We start from the raw sequence: 18,095 nt of genomic DNA, 5'->3' as shown, positions 1-18,095 counted from the left end.
GCCTGCGTGGATCTACACTACCTCGTCCAAGGTGTATACACTGATTTCAATACTGCTGCCAAAAGTTGCAGCGTTTGTTCTTTCAACTAATTTATTATTTAATTAATGTGGTGAAATGAAGCATATCGCACTTAAATTTTTTTATGCATGTTGGATTCCCAAAAGTAAGAATCCTTTTGCACGGAGTCCCGGACGTAGCATTTTGTGAAGAATAGTGAGAATAACAGACGTATTTTAACTGAAACTGATATAGAAAACTGTCATGATACAGCTAAAATCTGTAGACGATCCTATGTGCCTAAGATGTGGTGAAGAATTCGTGTGCTTCATAGTATTTGTCTAACACAATATTATGTAGAGGGTGCACAGGTTCTAACAAATTAGAATAAGGGCCCATTATATCCCTTGGCAGAGGTGGAGAATCAGCTTCTTTTATGTTGCTATGCTGGCAGATTGATAATCCGCTTAGGACATAACATGTGTGATAGTGGTCTCTCCGTTTTCCCGGCTTGTCTCTGAAACCTGCCTCCTCCTGCATCAACCACATCTTATGAGAAATCTTCTCCAGAAAATTGATAGTGTGCGTCTGCAGGGTAGGGGTTAGCTTGGATTTACATATAGATGACTGTAGCATTCATTTATTGAAGTGTGAGCAGAACAAGAAGTTTCTGCAAGATAAGAACTGCAAGTTCGACACGTTTAGAAATTAAGAGAGTCATAACTACTTGGAGAGCTTGAACTAGAACTTCTGACATTCTAATTGGCTTTCTGGACATCCATCGAAGTCCCAGATATCATTTTCACCACTTGATTAGTTATAATATACTAACAATCACTTGGCTAGAGAAGATTGGATTCCCCTTTGGACAATCCCTGGACAGACACCATCAGAGGGGGCAAAAATCGAGCAAATCCCTATGTACTACAAGATTGAATATACCTGTGAGCAAAGGAGAATATATTGCTGCAAGGCCATGCTGTTGAAAAGAGGTGTCATGCCAATGGCCCCTTTGATAAACTTGTAACCATTATCATTCACCCCTATGGCAGCAGAAGCATTGGATTTTCCTGCATCAAGGAGATAAAATGGATACACATGTCTATGAGAAACGAGCTGCAACTACATGAAAAGAGGATCTTAGACAGACACAAGGATAAGCAAGATGGTTTCTAAATAATATAGTAAGTATGCAAAAGGAATGAGAGGCAGCTGACCACCACCATCACCATAATTTGCAACTGAGGAAAAAGAACATTGTAGAAATAGTATGCAAGCAAACTTCTCCTCACCTTCTTGCATGGGCTGGCTGCTATCATTTTCTGGGGAAGCCGCCCCATCAGAGTATGGTTCTCCATCAGAGTCTGACAAATCATTGTCACTTGCTGTTCTGCAGTCATATTTGAAGGTATTTGGCAGGCCCAGTTGCTCATTGACCAACAAATATAGTCGTTGAATAATTGCAGCAACTCCTCCCTGGTTGCAGGTTATGTATCACTAACTATATCTAATATCTAAGTGACATCTTATTAAATTTAAAATAATTGAGAATCTCCGATGGCAAACAACTAAATGTAAAATAGTATGGATCTCCAATCACCTGCCAAAAAGAGTAGCAGCCATCGACCAACTTATTCGTTCTGCCTTGAAATCCACATTCTACTCCTTGCCTGAATACCACCCAATCCTGGAATAGCATTGATAAGAAAGAATTAGAGCCAATAATTAATCTAAATTTAGAAGGAAGATGCTCATTCAGTATAGGAGAAATTGTTGATTACATCCCTTAGCAAAAAGTACTGATAACATAAAATATGGCCAATTCACATCCTAAAGATAGTCTATAATTTGCGAAGTCAGTATCCACACTATAGATTTTGAAAGAATACAGTGCTCCAAATTTGCTTCATGCTCCTAACACATTGCCAATCAAGGTGTCCACCCAGAATGATACTGTATCAATATCGATATTCTACAACCCCCAATGGGAAGGATCTTCATATGTAAATATCAAGAAAATATGAAACACTTTATACCAAATATTTCTTACTTATAGATAAGAATTACTTCACGGTCAGGCAAAACACACTATTCTTTAAGTCTAAAGAGACAATCAGAGAAAAGGAAGCTTGTACAAGACATCCAATCTAAATGGAAGAAGGGATACTTACAATCAGTCCAGGCAAGTCCAAACGATTAACCTCATTGATTAGAACCATTGCAGCCAAACCACAGAACGTGTACCTAACAAAACATGGCCAGGACAAAGGGCTCTTCATCAAATTAATGTGAATCTAAAAGCAAACTACTTTACATAAATAAACCAGAACTGGATGAATATAAGCAACATTATTATGGTAAAGGACTTACCCACCATGAGCTTCTGAGCCCGGCTCACCAGCAATTCCTCCTTCATGAGTCTGGCAACTGTGATAGGCAGCAATGTCTATACCCTCAGTAATGAGTAAGATCATACAAATACTTCTTGTGCAGCAAGAATATGAAGGCCATTTCTCATATCATATAACATAAGAATTCACAAACAAGAAAGTAAATATCAAGTAAACAATCAAAACGAACCTTAAAATGTAATCTCCAACACTTTGAATCAGCCTATCATCCAAGATATTAAGAACACTGGCCACCTAAATGAAGCACGATTCTCCAAAGTGTAAGAGGAACATGCTAGAATGAATAAGAACTTAATAAATCAAACCTAGTTACAATGCACTTTTTGTAGGTTACATAGGCTTATGACTGCATAAAAAGGGATTATGCCAGCTCTTCGCCTAATCAACAGTGATCATAAGCCCAACTATGAAGTTCAGTAATGATGAAGTTTAACAGAAGCCTTAATGACAAGAGAGACCTGACTAATTTTCAGATCCTCTGGCCAATTTTCTGTCTCTATTTTCCATATAAGAAAGCAAAAGAAACATCAGCTAAGGCTCTATGTAGTCCCAAGACTAAAGATGTAGTGACTATAAGGCTAAGCACCCAACTCTTGCTACCATCACATCATGCTTGCAACTTTACTTTTTAACAATTAGACCTGTTTCAATGAATAATTTGTTAATGATGTCTCTTCTTCAATTCTTTAGGTAGACAGCCAAAATATATAAAAATAGAGTGCATAAAATTTTCAAATTCTTGAAATTTACATATTTAGGATATTTTTGAACAAATGAACTTAAGGCTTCAGTAATTTGGCATGGCATGCACGCAATTTTGCCAACAAACATTTAGAGCCCATCGTTTCTAAAAGCAGAAACAATAAAACAAATATCCAGCAATGATATAATCATGCAACTTCTATTGATGAATACTATTCACATCAGACGGAACTTCAACTTACAGATATAGCAGTATAGCAAGCACGGACATCAACTTCTCCGCCATCATGCATCCTAAAGGGAATTATGATTGAGAGGGGATTGAATTTTACAAACAAAAACATATGTATCAGACTCAATTCATTGAACAGGAAGGGAACATCCATCAGCGGATCATTGGTAAGCAAAAACCAGTCACCCATGATAAGGTTTTAATATGAAGACAAACTTCTCCAGAGGAACTACTACCATGCAATACAAGCAAGAATGTCTGTATACCTGAAGCCACCACTTGCATCCTTCATTCGCAGCAAGAATGCATATAACTTTTTCCTGAAATAAAGGAGGTTTAAACATAAAAATATAATATAAAAATATAGTTTATACACAAAAGGATCACAAAAAAGAATGGATTCTCCACCTATCGATTGATGACAAAGATCTCTGACCACCCACTGTAATAAGTGTATTAACTGCAGCATAAGTTGTTGCCAGATGAGGCATCTAACAGTAGTAGGAAACAATCAGTTTAATTATCTGTCAATTTGAGAAATTCAGAAAGAATAAAAACATTAAATCCAATTTATTTTTCAAGAATTCTTTCTGGTATTTTTCATTGCAAACAACTCATGTATAAAGTCAAAGATTTCCAATACTCAAGTACTGGATCAGAAAATCAGGGACCAAACACATGAATAATTTAAAATGTAACTCTATCACATGATTTCTGTCACCAAGTTATACAAAATCGGTGTTTGTGTAAATTGAAGGTATGCTACCACCTGTAATCTCTGTTCTCTTAGAAGATTACCTCGTAGCTAGAAGTAATGATAATTCAGGTAAAGATAAAAAACAATTTAAATAGCATGCCAGTGGTTTATCTTTCACATATTTCCTTATTCATTTATCAGCAGGTACTGGAGGTTGTATTATCACCACTGGAGAGAATATATCGTTCAAGTTAAGTTTGCAGTATCCATGTAACTTTATAGCATCATAAACTTTTCTTCATCTAACTTTTGTATGCTGTACATGGTTCAGGATGAACATTGAGTGTGATGCTGAGCAAAAAAATTCCTTCTTATTTCATGTTTTCTCCAAAGTCCTTTTTTTTTCCCGTATGATTCCTGATCAAAGTTTAAACAATGCAACTCTAACATGCTAAAGGCAAGAGAGGTGGAAAAGGAGTGGAAAAAAAGAGAGAGAAGAGATAAAAGGAACAACAAATGCAACAGACAAAGATAAACCAACAAAATCAAAAGATATTGGTCCAGTCAATCTTAATAAGCAGTTAAAAGATGATCGAAAATTTGACAAAATAATCTTACCTGGCCTGGTCCACCACCATAGCCACCATTTGGGTCCTGTGGTAACATTAGACCAAACTAGAATCAGAACAGATGTAGAAATTTCAGAGAACTTTATGAGGTGGACAAAACAATCTTTGAAAATTGGCTCAATGCCAACAACACTCAACAGCAAATTAGAACATCAAATTTCAGGATCCACCATGCACTGGGACCTAGGTGGATCCTGGTGCTATAGTTAGTTACCACAAGCAACTAGGAGAATACAGCTGAGATGTTAAAAAACAGCCTCCATCTGCACAGCTTTATATCTAAGACTGTCCAGGCCATACTGGAATGCAATTTGTTTCTTTGTTTTGTTCTGCAGTTAAGTACAAGCATTTTCTGATTCTGATTTCTGAATCAAAGTAAGTCGTGTGTTTAGCTTCGGAAATCTTTCATATACCAAGCTGAAAATCTTGTTGTTTTGCAAATTACACTGAGCTATTCCACCAGTGCATTTGAGGTGTGGAAATAAGAGGGTCAGACTTCAGAATATATACGCATAGAAATAGAGAAGAATGTCATTTGACATGGTAACAAATCGCTAAATTTACAGATTCGACAAGAAAAGCAGCTGGCTGGAATATCAGCAGTGCAAACAGGAAATTCTGGCTGACTTCAGCAGGATGCTCATACTTCATAAGAGTATGCCTAAATATAGAAATGACAAAGTTTGTGGAAGCAACAAGCATTAACATGAACTAACTAGAACCAAATCAGACCTGGCACTGTTGGAGAAAATCAACTACGCCATTTTCCAGTTTGTCATCTAGACAATCGCCCAATAATGCAATTGAGTGTATGATCCAATAGCAGAGCCAAGGTCGGCTGTGAATCAGCAAACCGATAAGATCTTAGAAGCTGTACTTAAACAGGAAAAGGGAACTTCTCAAAACATGCTTTCCACGAGCGATAGTTTGTTACTGATAACACCCAATGTCTATAAGTAAATGTTTATATCTCAGAATATCTTGCTGCACATATGTTTGATACATGATACAAACAAGTAATTATGGGTTTTTCATGCCTAGTCATTGATTTATTTCAAGTGAACACTGACTAGTTTTACATCAAATTCAAGGGGAAACACACATACATACACACTCTGTAGAAAAAACTAAAGGAACTGCTAGTATACATGTTTTTCTTCCGCTTGTAACTTTGTATATAAATAGATTTGGAGAAAGGGAATACTTAGCATCCAAAACCGTAAAATTCGGGCCGAGCTGTTTGAGACTCTTGGTGAGATACTCAATGTGGTTATCACGTCGAAGCTCAAAGCTACCAGTTCCACAGTTCAAAACATACCAAAACAAAATAGTAAAAGAATCAGTAAAGTTTGAAGTTAAGGAACTCCCAACAACAAAAAAATCAACCAATAAACTGATTCTGAGAGATAAAACCCTAATTGCAGTTGAATGGCAGGAAGCTAACTTGACGGATTGAGCATGAGGAGGGAGGCGGAAGACAAGATCGTAAATTCGGAAAACGTGATTCTGAACCATCCACTGCTCTTCCTGAGTTTTGGTGGCCCTAATATTCTCCATTTCAACGACCGCCGGTGGCTACAGCTATTGCGGTGGCGGGGGCTGCTTCCGATACTTGAAGCGCGAGACTTTGCTTTGTACAGAAAGGATGAAGTAATGATAATAGCGACTATACTTGCCTAAGGTTTGTTACTGGAACGTCGAGTGAGCGCGATTCCGACTTTTCTACCGGGCCCGGGCCGGCGGAAAATGATAGGCGCGGTAAAGTAGACTTGAGTAACTAATAATTCTAAATTGATTTTCAATATGAATTTTAATTTAATTTAATTTAATTTTATACTATCAATAAATTTGATGAATTATAATTAATTTAATAATTTATTTATTAGATAAAAATATTAATCATATCATGACTGTGTAATTTTTTAAATTATAAAAAATTTATTTATAATTATTAAAAATGAAAAGATAAAAGAGTAAAAAAGAAGCTACCCTCTAAATTATTTGTTGCTAATTTCGACATCTTTAAATGCACTTTTGCTTGATGAAAATATTAATAATACAGGAAAAAATGTCAATAATTTTTCATAATATTATAAATTAATAAATTATCTTTCTATAAAAAAAAATATCTTTATATAAGAAATTATACTAGTGCAAAATTTCAAATTATATATAACACTTGTATTATTCAAATATATGAGTCTATGTTTTGAACTATTGTATAGTAGTTATATAACAAATTCTATTTTTCATAAAAGAAAAAATATATAGGAGATTTCAAATTTGGATATGATACATTGTATTTCACCCAAACCTCAATTTCAGACAAAATTGTTTGTGATAGGCCTACGAACTCACAGTCAAAGGTTGCATGACTGATGATTGCGTGTGTTGACGGCACAATAGCTACTGCCTTCGTAGCCTGTTAACTAATAAACTGACAATAATACCATAAATAATTCCTCTTTCATGGTACCTAGACACCTTCATGCTATCCTCCATCCATCATCACTTTAATATTTCACAATCAAATCCTATGTTCCTAATTATGCTATAAATGAGAGTGTAAAAGCTGTCAATCATATGTGGAGCGGAGATTCCATGATTCCAGAAATTATGATTCAAAATTCATTTTATTTTTGAGATATTGTTTATGTTGTATAATAAGGTTGATTAGATTAAATTTATTTAATACTATTAATTAATGTGTGATTATTATAATGATTTTTGTGAAATATTAATATTCGACATAAATGGTTATAATCGATCTATTTCAATTAATAATAATTTATCAATTGACGTGGATGTAGATTGTATGCGGGATTTAATATAATAGACTCGTCAACTATTATTTTTAAAGACTAAATTAAAAACACAAGACATCAATCACAATATAAGTGCTGAGTGTTATTTTCTCATTTATTATCTCGCTCTCGAATCACAACCCCATCACTAATAAAAGACATCAATTTGAGCACGCTGCTGCACTAGATTGACATTTTTGTGACAATTATATATATAGTGTAGGCTCCACCTGATTATTATGATGGAGATGTTTTATAGCCGGTTGATATCCAGATGAAGAGAGAAGGAAAAAAAAAAAAAGGAAAAAAAGAAAGCTAATTAGTATATGTATAGATGAGTTTGGAGAAATGACCTTTTACTCTACTCAGATCTTTTGCAAATCTATGGACTGATCATTCCTTCTTTAAAAGCAAAATCTGTTCAAAAATGGACTAAGTTCATTGTCTTTAATTAATCAAGTAATTTTGTGATATATTTAATTAATCCAAACATTAGTATCCAATGAACATTCTGCGCTACGAAATTGTAAAATTGCCGCACGTACTACTTCTAACTTATCATTCGCAGTCACGTCCGATTCATTTAATAATTTTATTTCGTACAATAGCTGAGGTCAAAATAGTACAATTATTTTATTTAGATAAAATGCTTACAAAATATTTATAAGAGATAATTTATTTATTTATTTTTGGTATAATAATACGTAAATTTTATGTGATTTAAATAATTATAAGTTTTCTTTTATTTAATGAACATGTCTATCCGTTAGTTAAAATTCATTGAATTTGCTAATATTACGAAAAAACTCGAATGAAAAATTTTGTTACCGACTTATTATAGGTCAAATAAATCTTTTGTCACTAAACTGTCCTTATGATGGTGAAAATATACCTCCTCATATTCATTAATTTACACAGATGTATAAGAGTGATTTGATCATAAAATAATTTATTTGGCATGTAATAAATTAGTAATAAGTTAATTGGGATAAATATGTATTTTTATCTGATTTTTTTATTAATATCATTAAATTTGATAAACCTTTTACTAATGAAAAAACTTATGTATTGAAACAAATTGATATATCATGCTCTTAAAAAAAAAAAAAAAAACATTCTTCAATCCGATACTTTCAATTAAAACCAAAATTCGAGTTCAATTTCGATTTGGTTATGATGGAAAAAGAAAATATATTAGGACAACATAGTAAAATTCGAGATGAGAACTCGGCTTCGGTTTTTTGTCATCTATATAACAGCAGCAGAGTGAGTTCAGTTCCCACACACACTTCTTAGACAGCACAAGTGCAGTATACTGTTCTCTTCCGTCTCATCTCTCTCTTTGCTCCAATCCTTTCTCTGGTTTCTGAATTTCGGTGACTTAAGATGGCGATGAAGAGTGCTGCCACCTCTGCAATCCGTGCTTTTAGTTCTTCAACAAACCCTGCCAGAGGCCTTCATGTAAGCGTTTCTCTCCTTTCGGAAAACCAAAGCTCTCTGTTTAATAATTTTTAGGATAATTTTGTTTTGTTTTCTCGTTCTGTTTCGTTTATGTGATCATTTCTATGATCACAACGTTCGTCTTTATTTTACAAAATGTTTCGGACTTCAAATGACTGCAGTTAAAGTTAGTTTTCCGGCGAGGAACTTCTGCTGTTGAAGTTATGATTCCCTCTGATTTGAAGTAACATATCGATCTTTTAATTTTTGAACCTCGAGTAGGACTTGTTTGTTTGTGTTGAAGAAAAGTTTGTATAGAGCGTAACGATGATTGTATCGGAGAAGAGAGAAAGCATCACGCCAGGTGCGTGAAGACAGAAGAGTCCAAAACACGTCATACACGTGGCAGCTTATTGCCAAATTTGTAAATACAAAGTTATTTGGGCTAAGGCTCTAAAATTTGATTCCCACGGCCCACGCCCAAACCAAGTTTAGTTTCCTGTCCGCACTCCGCAACCGCCTTCCCGGAAACAGCAAAGATTTAGAAACAAAAGAACTAATAACTTGAATGGGCAAATCTTGGCGGGGTCATCAGGGTAGAACCCCGCCCAGACCGACCCAAGTGGCCCGGATTGACCAAGAATGTCAGCAGGCCTGGTTCGGCTTCATAGCTTGGGTAGACTAGAGTTTTGGGGGGGTGCTCTGATATCTTCTTGATACTTTTGCTGGAAGACTTTAAAGTTTCAAGAGTTTTACAATGCAATTATATATTATTCCAGTGTTAATTGTGGTGAGAACTTTGACCTCCACATGGTGTTTTATGATACCTTGTGACCATTTTACTTTACGTGCATAGGCTTCACCTGACAGCAAGAAGATTGTGGGTGTGTTCTACAAGGCAAACGAGTATGCTTCCATGAATCCGAATTTTGTGGGCTGTGTTGAGAATGCATTGGGCATACGCGAATGGTTGGAATCCAATGGTCACCAGTACATAGTCACTTCGGACAAAGAAGGTCCAGATTGTGGTAAGGAGAGTGAATGTGTCGTCAGATTACATTGCGGTTTGTTAAAACATAAGATAGGCCTAAATGGCGCTTTCACATAAGTTCCTACTAAGGTTTGATGTCTAATGGTTAGAGATATACATATTGATGAAGAATTACATGAGTTATGTTGCAAGGTAATGCAGGGCAGTAAAGAAGAGAAGCGTTTTTGTTGAAGGATATAATTAAACAATTTGAGTTGGCGAATGGCCAATTTTGCATTTCTATAGCTAGAAGAACTTCTTTATTCCTCTTCACCCAAAGAAAATTAGTGTATTTTCTGGTACACATAATTGTTTATGTGGTTCGCTTCTTTAGTTAGCTATCATGTAAAATTGGAAAACAGCGGCAGGAACATTTAGGAAGATGTCCTTTTAATCTCTAATTCAGAGATGACGGGACAAACCAAAGGGAACATTTAGCAAGATATCCTTGCTTGTTTGAGTTGATGGCTTTTGCGTTGTCTAATTCAGTGATCATTTGCAGAGCTTGAGAAACACTTACCTGACCTCCACGTGCTGATAACGACCCCTTTCCACCCGGCATACGTGACTGCCGAAAGGATCAAGAAAGCAAAAAACTTGAAACTTTTGCTCACTGCTGGAATTGGCTCTGATCATATTGATCTGAAGGCTGCGGCTGATGCTGGATTAACAGTGGCCGAGGTCACTGGAAGCAATGTTGTCTCAGTTGCTGAAGATGAACTCATGAGGATTCTCATTCTTGTTCGGAACTTTTTGCCTGGATACCATCAGGTTATTAATGGGGACTGGAACGTCGCAGCTGTTTCTCATAGAGCTTATGATCTTGAAGGTAAGACAGTTGGAACAGTTGGAGCTGGGCGTATTGGCCGACTGTTACTCCAGAGACTGAAACCTTTCAACTGTAATCTGCTGTACCATGATCGTGTTAAGATGGATCCGGAGCTAGAGAGTCAAACTGGAGCAAAGTTTGAGGAAGATCTAGATGCAATGCTTTCGAAGTGTGACATAATTGTCATCAACACACCTCTTACTGAGAAAACAAAGTAAGTTTACTAATTTATTTCCTAATCTCCAAATCCCCGATCTGTTTTAGAAGGGCTTTTGCATTGATGACATATGTGAGAATTAGGGCTCTATATTGCATCTCAAACATTAAAAAATAGCACACGGCTTATATGTGATTCTTGTCAGAGGGATGTTTGACAAAGAGAGGATAGCTAAGCTGAAAAAGGGAGTTTTAATTGTGAACAACGCTAGAGGTGCAATCATGGACGCACAAGCAGTTGCTGATGCTTGTTCCAGTGGGCATATTGCAGGTATCTCAACAAATGCATTTGAATGGACACCATTGAATGTCTTCCGAGCAATTAGTTTTTTTCTACTAGCTGACTTTTCTTCTAGCATTCTCTCTCCTTGCAAATCAATTAATCTTCATCATGTCTCATTTAGCTGTATTAAACTTAAAGACAAGGGAAAAAAAAAACTGTTTTTATCTGCGAAATAAATGGATTCTGAAGAATGAATTGGGGCCAGGAAATTGGAATTAGATTTAACGTTGTTCAATTTATAATGGTTACACTCGAAATCCACTTCCATGCCAAATGAGCTCGATTGATGAATGATGGCTGCTTGTCCCTTTAAACCAATGCTTCCATTGTTACTTTAGGTTACAGTGGAGATGTTTGGTACCCACAACCAGCCCCTAAGGATCACCCCTGGCGCTACATGCCAAACCAAGCCATGACCCCGCACATTTCTGGAACTACCATTGACGCACAGGTAACGGCCATTTTCCTTTGAAGTCTACTCAACTTTCTGCTGCATCTCTTCCATCATCACACGAAAATAGGTTTATTTTCCAACAAATTGAAGACTTTGATATTGATGTTGTAGTTGCGTTATGCGGCTGGAGTGAAGGACATGCTGGACAGGTATTTCAAGGGTGAGGATTTTCCTCAACAGAATTACATTGTCAAGGATGGAGAACTCGCGAGCCAGTACCGCTAAATGTGCTTCACCAACTGTTGAGATTCCGGCTTCCATGAGGGTTGTCATGTGTAGTTCAATGCTACCTAAATAAACCAACCTTTCTTTTGTAATTTCCCATCTTTATGTAGTTCCATAAGTGTGCCAAATGGGCAGTTCTTGCCCAGAATCTGAAAGTACCAATCAGTGTTTCCTTTATTACATCTCTTATTGTTCTCATCTTTCTTTGTTCTACGGGTACGGTTAATGCATTGATCGTAAGTGATTGACGCCAAAATCAATTCTTCCTCACTTTAAAATGTTTACTCTTTTAGAGATAAGTGTAAATTTGTGACAAAGCGGTATCGGAATAGAATTCTACTAGCATTTAAAATGGAGATCCGTGTGTGAGTCACAAAAGTTGTGTGTTGGATTGGGTAAACAAGAATGTAAACAATACAGCAATTGGCCCAAGCCACATTGACCGAAAAAGAATTATGAGTATGCTTACATGTAGTTAGTATTTTTCTTTTTTAAGGAATTAATGTGACTTTGTGACAAATAACTATCAATGATCATCATTTCATATTTTAGATAATCAAAACCATTATTCTCTAACACACATAAATTAAGTTTTGAATCATTTTTAGAATGGCATAGAGACATTTGGCCGAAGAAGAAAGAAACCGACAGCCACCCGTTATCTTAAATCATGTTGTAAGTTGTTGGGGCCACACCCCACCCTAGTCAAATTATTGCCTCTTCGTTTCCACGTGATCGATTCCGGAGATCTTACATTTTACTATGTTAGATATTTTGGACTCTTACTAGGAAAAATATACTCACCATTCATTCCTTCTTTATTTTTAATGAAAACCAAAAAACAAAAACTACTCTAAGTGACTACAAATAAATCAGCTTCAAAATGCTTTCCACCACCATGAAATGTTACTGAAAAATTATAAACGGGTTAAATAACCCAAAAAATGAGTGTCATGTTTTGTGGTGGAGCAATAAGAAGTGGGGTGTTGGCAGTTGAATTTACTTTTTGCTAACTCTTCCATGGTTTTTTTCATTTTCATCTATATAAAGGCAGCAGAGCGGTGTTGAGTTGCTACACTTGTCTATTCTCCACTTACATAAACGCTTCTCTTCAGTCTCATCTCTCTACCGAATCGCCTTTCAAAGAACGACTACCGATGGCGATGAAGCGTGCGGCTGCTTCTGCGGTTCGCGCTTTTATTTCTTCACGGAACCCCGCTCCCGCTTCAGTTCTAGCTTCGAGGGGCCTTCACGTAAGCCTTCCTTGCTTTGCTTTTTACAATTATTTTATCCCTTTCGGAAACTTCTGCTGACGAAACTATATATGATCTCCTCTGATTTGCAGTAGCTTGTTGATTCTCTAAATTTTGAGACCCCCTGTATAATTAATTGTTTGTGTTGAAGAAAAGTTTTGTATAGAGCGATGGATATTGTTTGGAAAGAAAATTCTAATTCTTTCTAAATCGGATTCCATCAAATTAAAGTAATTACATAACAATTGTAAGTTTGTAATACATGTAAAATGACATATAATTCAAAAATAATGACAGATTATATTATAAATATGTTATATTTGTTTGAGAGTTTGACTCGAATTTGTTTGAAGAATTTATGGAAAGAAAGAAACCGATCAAATTCATCACCCCAAAACTACAAGTCTGCGACATGTCACGTGGCAGCTTAAGGCTAATTTGTCAATAGAACGTGATTTAGGCCAAGGCCCATTAGTTTTCGCTCGAGACCCTTTGAGGTACAGTCCTGGCCCAGACCCAACAATGTTTTAAATTAAAGAAATAATAAGTGGCACCGGAAATTGTTGGCTGGGTCAGGGTGCACCTGGTGTCCTATTCGCCTGTCTCATGACAGTCCATCCAAGTAGCTCGGACTAGCCGAGAATTATCAGGGCCGCGCAACAGCGCAGGGCCAATTCGGCTTCGTAGTTTGGGGGAGAGGGAGCTTTGAAATATTTTTTTGCAGGAAGACTTGAGAAATTTCAAGAATTTTACTCCATTCTTCTATATAATTTCAGTTCTAATTGTGTTAGAGAATTTTGACTTTTACATTCTGTACGTGCACAGGCCTCGCCTGGCAGCAAGAAGATTGTGGGCGTCTTTTACCAGGCAAATGAATATGCTTCCATGAACCCCAATTTCCTGGGCTGTGCGGAGAATGCATTGGGCATACGCGAATGGTTGGAATCTCAGGGTCATCAGTACATAGTCACCTCAGACAAGGACGGACCACATTGTGGTAAGGGAGCATCAAAGCACCATCACAATTACATTGGCAAATGACCAATTCTGCATTCATACTGATGATGGTCTTGTATGCACTATGCAGAGCTTGAGAAACACATACCTGATCTCCACGTGCTGATAACCACCCCTTTCCATCCGGCATATGTGACGGCCGAAAGGATCAACAAGGCAAAAAATTTGCAACTTTTGCTCACTGCGGGCATTGGCTCCGATCACGTAGATCTCAAGGCTGCAGCTGAGGCTGGATTAACAGTGGCAGAGGTCACCGGGAGCAACGTTGTGTCAGTTGCTGAAGATGAACTTATGAGGATTCTCATTCTTGTTCGCAACTTTTTGCCTGGTCATCACCAGGTCATTAATGGGGAATGGAATGTCGCAGCTATTGCTTATCGAGCTTACGATCTTGAAGGCAAGACAGTTGGGACGGTTGGAGCTGGACGTATTGGCCGACTGTTGCTCCAGAGGTTGAAGCCTTTCAACTGCAATTTGCTCTACCATGATCGCATCAAGATGGATCCGCAGCTAGAGAGTGAAATTGGAGCCAAGTTTGAAGAAGATCTAGATGCAATGCTTCCTAAATGTGACGTAATCGTCATCAACACGCCTCTCACCGAGAAAACAAAGTTTGTTAATCTCTAAATTCCAAATTCTTGATCTGTATTTGAAGAACCCCTGAGTAATTGTCCTGTGTTTTCCTCAGAGGAATGTTTGACAAAGAGAGGATAGCTAAGCTGAAAAAGGGAGTTCTAATTGTGAACAATGCTAGAGGTGCAATCATGGATACACAAGCAGTTGTTGACGCTTGTTCCAGTGGGCATATTGCAGGTATGCCATCAAATGCAGTTAAAATGGACATCATTACATGCCTTTGCAGGAGTAATTGGTGCCATTGCTGCTGACTTGAACTTTTCGCCTCTTATTGTTTCTCTCCTTTGAAATTGCTTCCACTGTTAACTTAGGTTACAGTGGAGATGTTTGGAACCCACAGCCAGCTCCAAAGGATCACCCTTGGCGCTACATGCCGAACCAGGCTATGACCCCTCATGTATCCGGAACCACCATCGATGGACAGGTAACAATTATTTGGTTTTGACGTCTATTCATGTCACTGCTGCTGCTTCTCATGACGTTGTCAATTGAAGCAAGTGCAAATGTACTGCCATTGTAGTTGCGTTATGCGGCTGGAGTGAAGGACATGTTGGAGAGGTATTTCAAGGGAGAAGATTTCCCTCCACAAAACTACATCGTCAAGGATGGAGTACTCGCAAACCAGTATCGCTAGATGTTGCTGCTTCACCATGTGTGGATTTCGACTTCTACGACTCTTGTCGTGTGTAGTTCCATGCTATATTAATAAACCAATCAACCTCCTTATTGTAATTCCTTATCTATAATAAGAGTCTCGTAATTGTGGCAAGCAGGCTGTTCTTGCCCCGGATCTTTACGAGTACTAATGAGTGAACGCTTTTACTGTATCTCTTATTGGTGTTCTGTTTCAACAAAACTAATGATATGATATGCATGTTATATAATTGATTACTTTATTTGATTTCAATTCAAAATTGGAATCCAACACATTCCAAATTTTATTTGAAAATGAATCGATAAAGCCTCCAGAGTCTAAATAAATATTCATATTTGGATAATTATTCATAACTATACTATTGTGTAAAAATTAGTCTTAATCACATTGTAATCTCATATTTAATATATATATATATATATTATTCAGAAATATTTATCTAAATTATGCTCAGATGCTAATATAATTAATTAAATTGGGATTTAATTCAAACTCTGTCAAGATTGTAAGCAAAATTGAATTGATTCACACAGACTGGGACAAAGAACCAACCGGACAGCCGTAGTCCGGCCCAACAATCAGGTTTATCTGGGATGGTCCAGTAATAACTGGGCTGGACCAATGCCCGACCCGGCTAACCAATCCGACTTTCTGAATCTCGCAACTGAACTATCCTAGGGTTTAAGAACCCAGAGGTTTTGAATCAACTGAAAAAGTATGGCGTCCTATTGCACTAGAAATCTCGTTCAACGATCTTCTAACACTGCAAGAACCTTGTTGTTTCGAGGCCAATCATCGCATTCAGTTGCCGCTGGACCATCGAAGCTCAGTGGACTCACGCCCACTATCCCTCGTTCGTCACCTCGTCATCGCTCCTTTCTTTCTTCCAGGTTCACCGGAGAAAAGCTGATTTTTTTTATGTATTGCCCGATCGATTGTTATTGGTGTTATTACAGTTAAATAAACTAGAAAGTCTGTCAATTTCAGGCTACCAGTTGAGCTAGGGTGTGGAGAGTCGCTGATGCCACTGCATTCGGTGACTGCATCTGCATTGCTCAACTCAATGCTGTCTTCCAAGGTTGGGCAGTGGGGTTTTCTTTCTGAAGGTATTCATTTGTTCCCAATTTCTTTTTTGAGTTTTCTATTTTTCATTTCATTATCATTACACTGTGTTCCAGTTCTGAAATGTTAAAATGGAATTTGTATAACTTAATTGATTGTGTATTTGACTTGCAATTTGCAACTTATACATGAAAAATGGCATATCGATGTGATTGAAAGTCCGGAAATTGCGACAATGTTGTTGTGTGGCAGGTTTGGGATTTGCGCCCGTAATTTTTATGCATACCCCTTTCCGGTCTTTGGGTTTCCATCATTGACCATTTGATAACACTAGTCAATATCAAAACTAATTAACAGTAATCTTTGAGAACTGAGAACATTTTGATGGTAGCTAATCTCCTGTTATACAACATTATGGAACTTCTCATTTGGGCATGTAGGAAACGGTTAGTGATCATGCCTAATACCTCTTTTAGAAGTTTGGGGAATTCAAAAAAGAAGGAAGTAAATGAAATTGAGATTCAAGGTTCGAGTGAACTAATGCTTGCTTTGTTATTATGTTTCTTGTCTGAGTTTTGATTCAAAAGGGTATAGACAGTTATTTTATAGTAAAGGAGAGAATTGAATGAACACCATAACAATGAATCATTGTTGGTGGATTCTTCACATGATGCTGTGTCTTGCAAATTGCAGTGAAATCAACGCATAGAGAATAACATGTATTTACTATATGTCATGTGGTGTTGTGTTGGTTTGGATGATGAAGCATGTTCTTTCTTTGTTTTGCCATCAGGCTTTGCAACGCCGCTATAACAGGACCTTTAAAGGAGTTGCTGGGAAGAACCAGCAGAGATAATTCCAGGACCTTCAATCGAGATGCCGGGAAAGATGGCCAGAGATAATTCCATCCTTTTGACATAAGAATAAATGTAACATTAAAATGGTTGTATTATTGGTAGAATATGATCTTGTTCTGTACTTGCTCCTTAATTAAACATATTATGTGGCTATTTATGTTACATTTAAGGAGGGCAAAACTCGCTGATTGGTTTTGTTGTTTGTTGCACTCAGTTCTCTTTGCTATATTCAAACTGGTTTGTGGCTTTACGTATTCTTCATGCATATAACTATCGATATTTCGAGATTCCAGGTATACTATAGATGTCTTTTCAGCAGGTTTCTTGAAAAAATGGATTTGTTTGGAGGAAGGAGGAACTGCCTATCTTGGGGTTTTGCTGTGAGGTTGGGGTCTTGTGGAGCTCCAAGGTTTTACCACCTTGTCATTTTCATTTTCTTGTTTTAGGACGTTGTACTGTATAGACACTTCTAAACTTGAATTTTGTTTCAAATTGATCGTTCTGACCATATTATAATTGGGAATAAAATGACCAGTTTAGACTTTTTTTTTTCCTCACTTCAGTCCCTAAATTTGTAAGTTGTCAACTAGTAGTTCGTGCCACTACAAATACAGGAAATCAGATTCATAGATTGGTGATTTATTCACATTTTATAGCTCAAATTT

General features: G+C 37.0%; 4 protein-coding genes across 7 annotated transcripts; 3 read left to right on the top strand and 1 right to left on the bottom strand.

Moving 5' to 3' along the window:
• Positions 1 to 215: 215 nt before the first annotated feature.
• On the bottom strand, positions 216 to 6,396 carry ERA1 (Prenyltransferase family protein). Its single transcript, XM_011100181.3, has 14 exons — positions 6,114 to 6,396; positions 5,874 to 5,960; positions 5,402 to 5,507; positions 4,659 to 4,694; positions 3,752 to 3,834; positions 3,610 to 3,663; positions 3,354 to 3,405; positions 2,579 to 2,643; positions 2,369 to 2,425; positions 2,170 to 2,242; positions 1,599 to 1,685; positions 1,291 to 1,474; positions 941 to 1,068; positions 216 to 532 (listed from the first exon to the last, which is right to left on the bottom strand). The coding sequence occupies exons 1-14, from the start codon at positions 6,224 to 6,226 to the stop codon at positions 299 to 301; spliced, it is 1,359 nt and encodes a 452-aa protein (XP_011098483.1). The 5' UTR covers positions 6,227 to 6,396; the 3' UTR covers positions 216 to 298.
• A 2,333-nt stretch (positions 6,397 to 8,729) lies between these two features.
• On the top strand, positions 8,730 to 12,148 carry LOC105177138 (formate dehydrogenase, mitochondrial). 4 transcript variants are annotated; one of them, XM_011100182.3, is made up of 6 exons: positions 8,730 to 8,934; positions 9,770 to 9,941; positions 10,446 to 10,986; positions 11,135 to 11,259; positions 11,610 to 11,722; positions 11,837 to 12,148. In XM_011100182.3, the coding sequence occupies exons 1-6, from the start codon at positions 8,860 to 8,862 to the stop codon at positions 11,948 to 11,950; spliced, it is 1,140 nt and encodes a 379-aa protein (XP_011098484.1). In that variant the 5' UTR covers positions 8,730 to 8,859; the 3' UTR covers positions 11,951 to 12,148. The 4 variants fall into 4 exon arrangements, with proteins under 4 accessions (XP_011098484.1, XP_088740954.1, XP_088740956.1 ...); XM_088884828.1 differs by lacking the exon at positions 8,730 to 8,934 and adding an exon at positions 9,453 to 9,589; XM_088884830.1 differs by lacking the exon at positions 8,730 to 8,934 and adding an exon at positions 9,482 to 9,570.
• A 629-nt stretch (positions 12,149 to 12,777) lies between these two features.
• Positions 12,778 to 15,740, top strand: LOC105177139 (formate dehydrogenase, mitochondrial). Its single transcript, XM_011100183.3, has 6 exons — positions 12,778 to 13,203; positions 14,029 to 14,200; positions 14,291 to 14,831; positions 14,909 to 15,033; positions 15,168 to 15,280; positions 15,377 to 15,740. The coding sequence occupies exons 1-6, from the start codon at positions 13,108 to 13,110 to the stop codon at positions 15,488 to 15,490; spliced, it is 1,161 nt and encodes a 386-aa protein (XP_011098485.1). The 5' UTR covers positions 12,778 to 13,107; the 3' UTR covers positions 15,491 to 15,740.
• Positions 15,741 to 16,190: 450 nt separating this feature from the next.
• LOC105177141 (protein NUCLEAR FUSION DEFECTIVE 6, mitochondrial) lies at positions 16,191 to 17,680 on the top strand. Its single transcript, XM_011100184.3, has 3 exons — positions 16,191 to 16,401; positions 16,499 to 16,617; positions 17,367 to 17,680. Exons 1-3 carry the CDS (start codon positions 16,229 to 16,231, stop codon positions 17,384 to 17,386), a joined length of 312 nt encoding a protein of 103 aa, XP_011098486.1. The 5' UTR covers positions 16,191 to 16,228; the 3' UTR covers positions 17,387 to 17,680.
• Positions 17,681 to 18,095: the final 415 nt, after the last annotated feature.

Source organism: Sesamum indicum, linkage group LG9 (genome assembly GCF_026168435.1).
Source record: "Sesamum indicum cultivar Baizhima isolate 11 linkage group LG9, ASM2616843v1, whole genome shotgun sequence".
NCBI classification, from domain to species: domain Eukaryota; kingdom Viridiplantae; phylum Streptophyta; class Magnoliopsida; order Lamiales; family Pedaliaceae; genus Sesamum; species Sesamum indicum.
The sequence above is the reverse complement of the archived record's forward strand: the minus strand, read 5'-3'. Positions and strand labels throughout refer to the sequence as shown.

Coding starts and splice junctions, on each gene's coding strand:
- ERA1 (XM_011100181.3), bottom strand. CDS start 6,226: ATGGAGAATATTAGGGCCACCAAAACTCAGGAAGAGCAGTGGATGGTT. Junction 2,644..3,353: donor CTTGCTATACTGCTATATCT/GTAAGTTGAAGT, acceptor TGCTTCATTTAG/GTGGCCAGTGTTCTTAATAT. Junction 1,686..2,169: donor TGGACTTGCCTGGACTGATT/GTAAGTATCCCT, acceptor ATGCTATTCCAG/GATTGGGTGGTATTCAGGCA.
- LOC105177138 (XM_088884828.1), top strand. CDS start 9,482: ATGGGCAAATCTTGGCGGGGTCATCAGGGTAGAACCCCGCCCAGACCG. Junction 11,260..11,609: donor TTCCAGTGGGCATATTGCAG/GTATCTCAACAA, acceptor TTGTTACTTTAG/GTTACAGTGGAGATGTTTGG. Junction 11,723..11,836: donor GAACTACCATTGACGCACAG/GTAACGGCCATT, acceptor TTGATGTTGTAG/TTGCGTTATGCGGCTGGAGT.
- LOC105177139 (XM_011100183.3), top strand. CDS start 13,108: ATGGCGATGAAGCGTGCGGCTGCTTCTGCGGTTCGCGCTTTTATTTCT. Junction 13,204..14,028: donor TAGCTTCGAGGGGCCTTCAC/GTAAGCCTTCCT, acceptor GTACGTGCACAG/GCCTCGCCTGGCAGCAAGAA. Junction 14,201..14,290: donor CAAGGACGGACCACATTGTG/GTAAGGGAGCAT, acceptor TGCACTATGCAG/AGCTTGAGAAACACATACCT.
- LOC105177141 (XM_011100184.3), top strand. CDS start 16,229: ATGGCGTCCTATTGCACTAGAAATCTCGTTCAACGATCTTCTAACACT. Junction 16,402..16,498: donor CGCTCCTTTCTTTCTTCCAG/GTTCACCGGAGA, acceptor TGTCAATTTCAG/GCTACCAGTTGAGCTAGGGT. Junction 16,618..17,366: donor GTGGGGTTTTCTTTCTGAAG/GTATTCATTTGT, acceptor TTTTGCCATCAG/GCTTTGCAACGCCGCTATAA.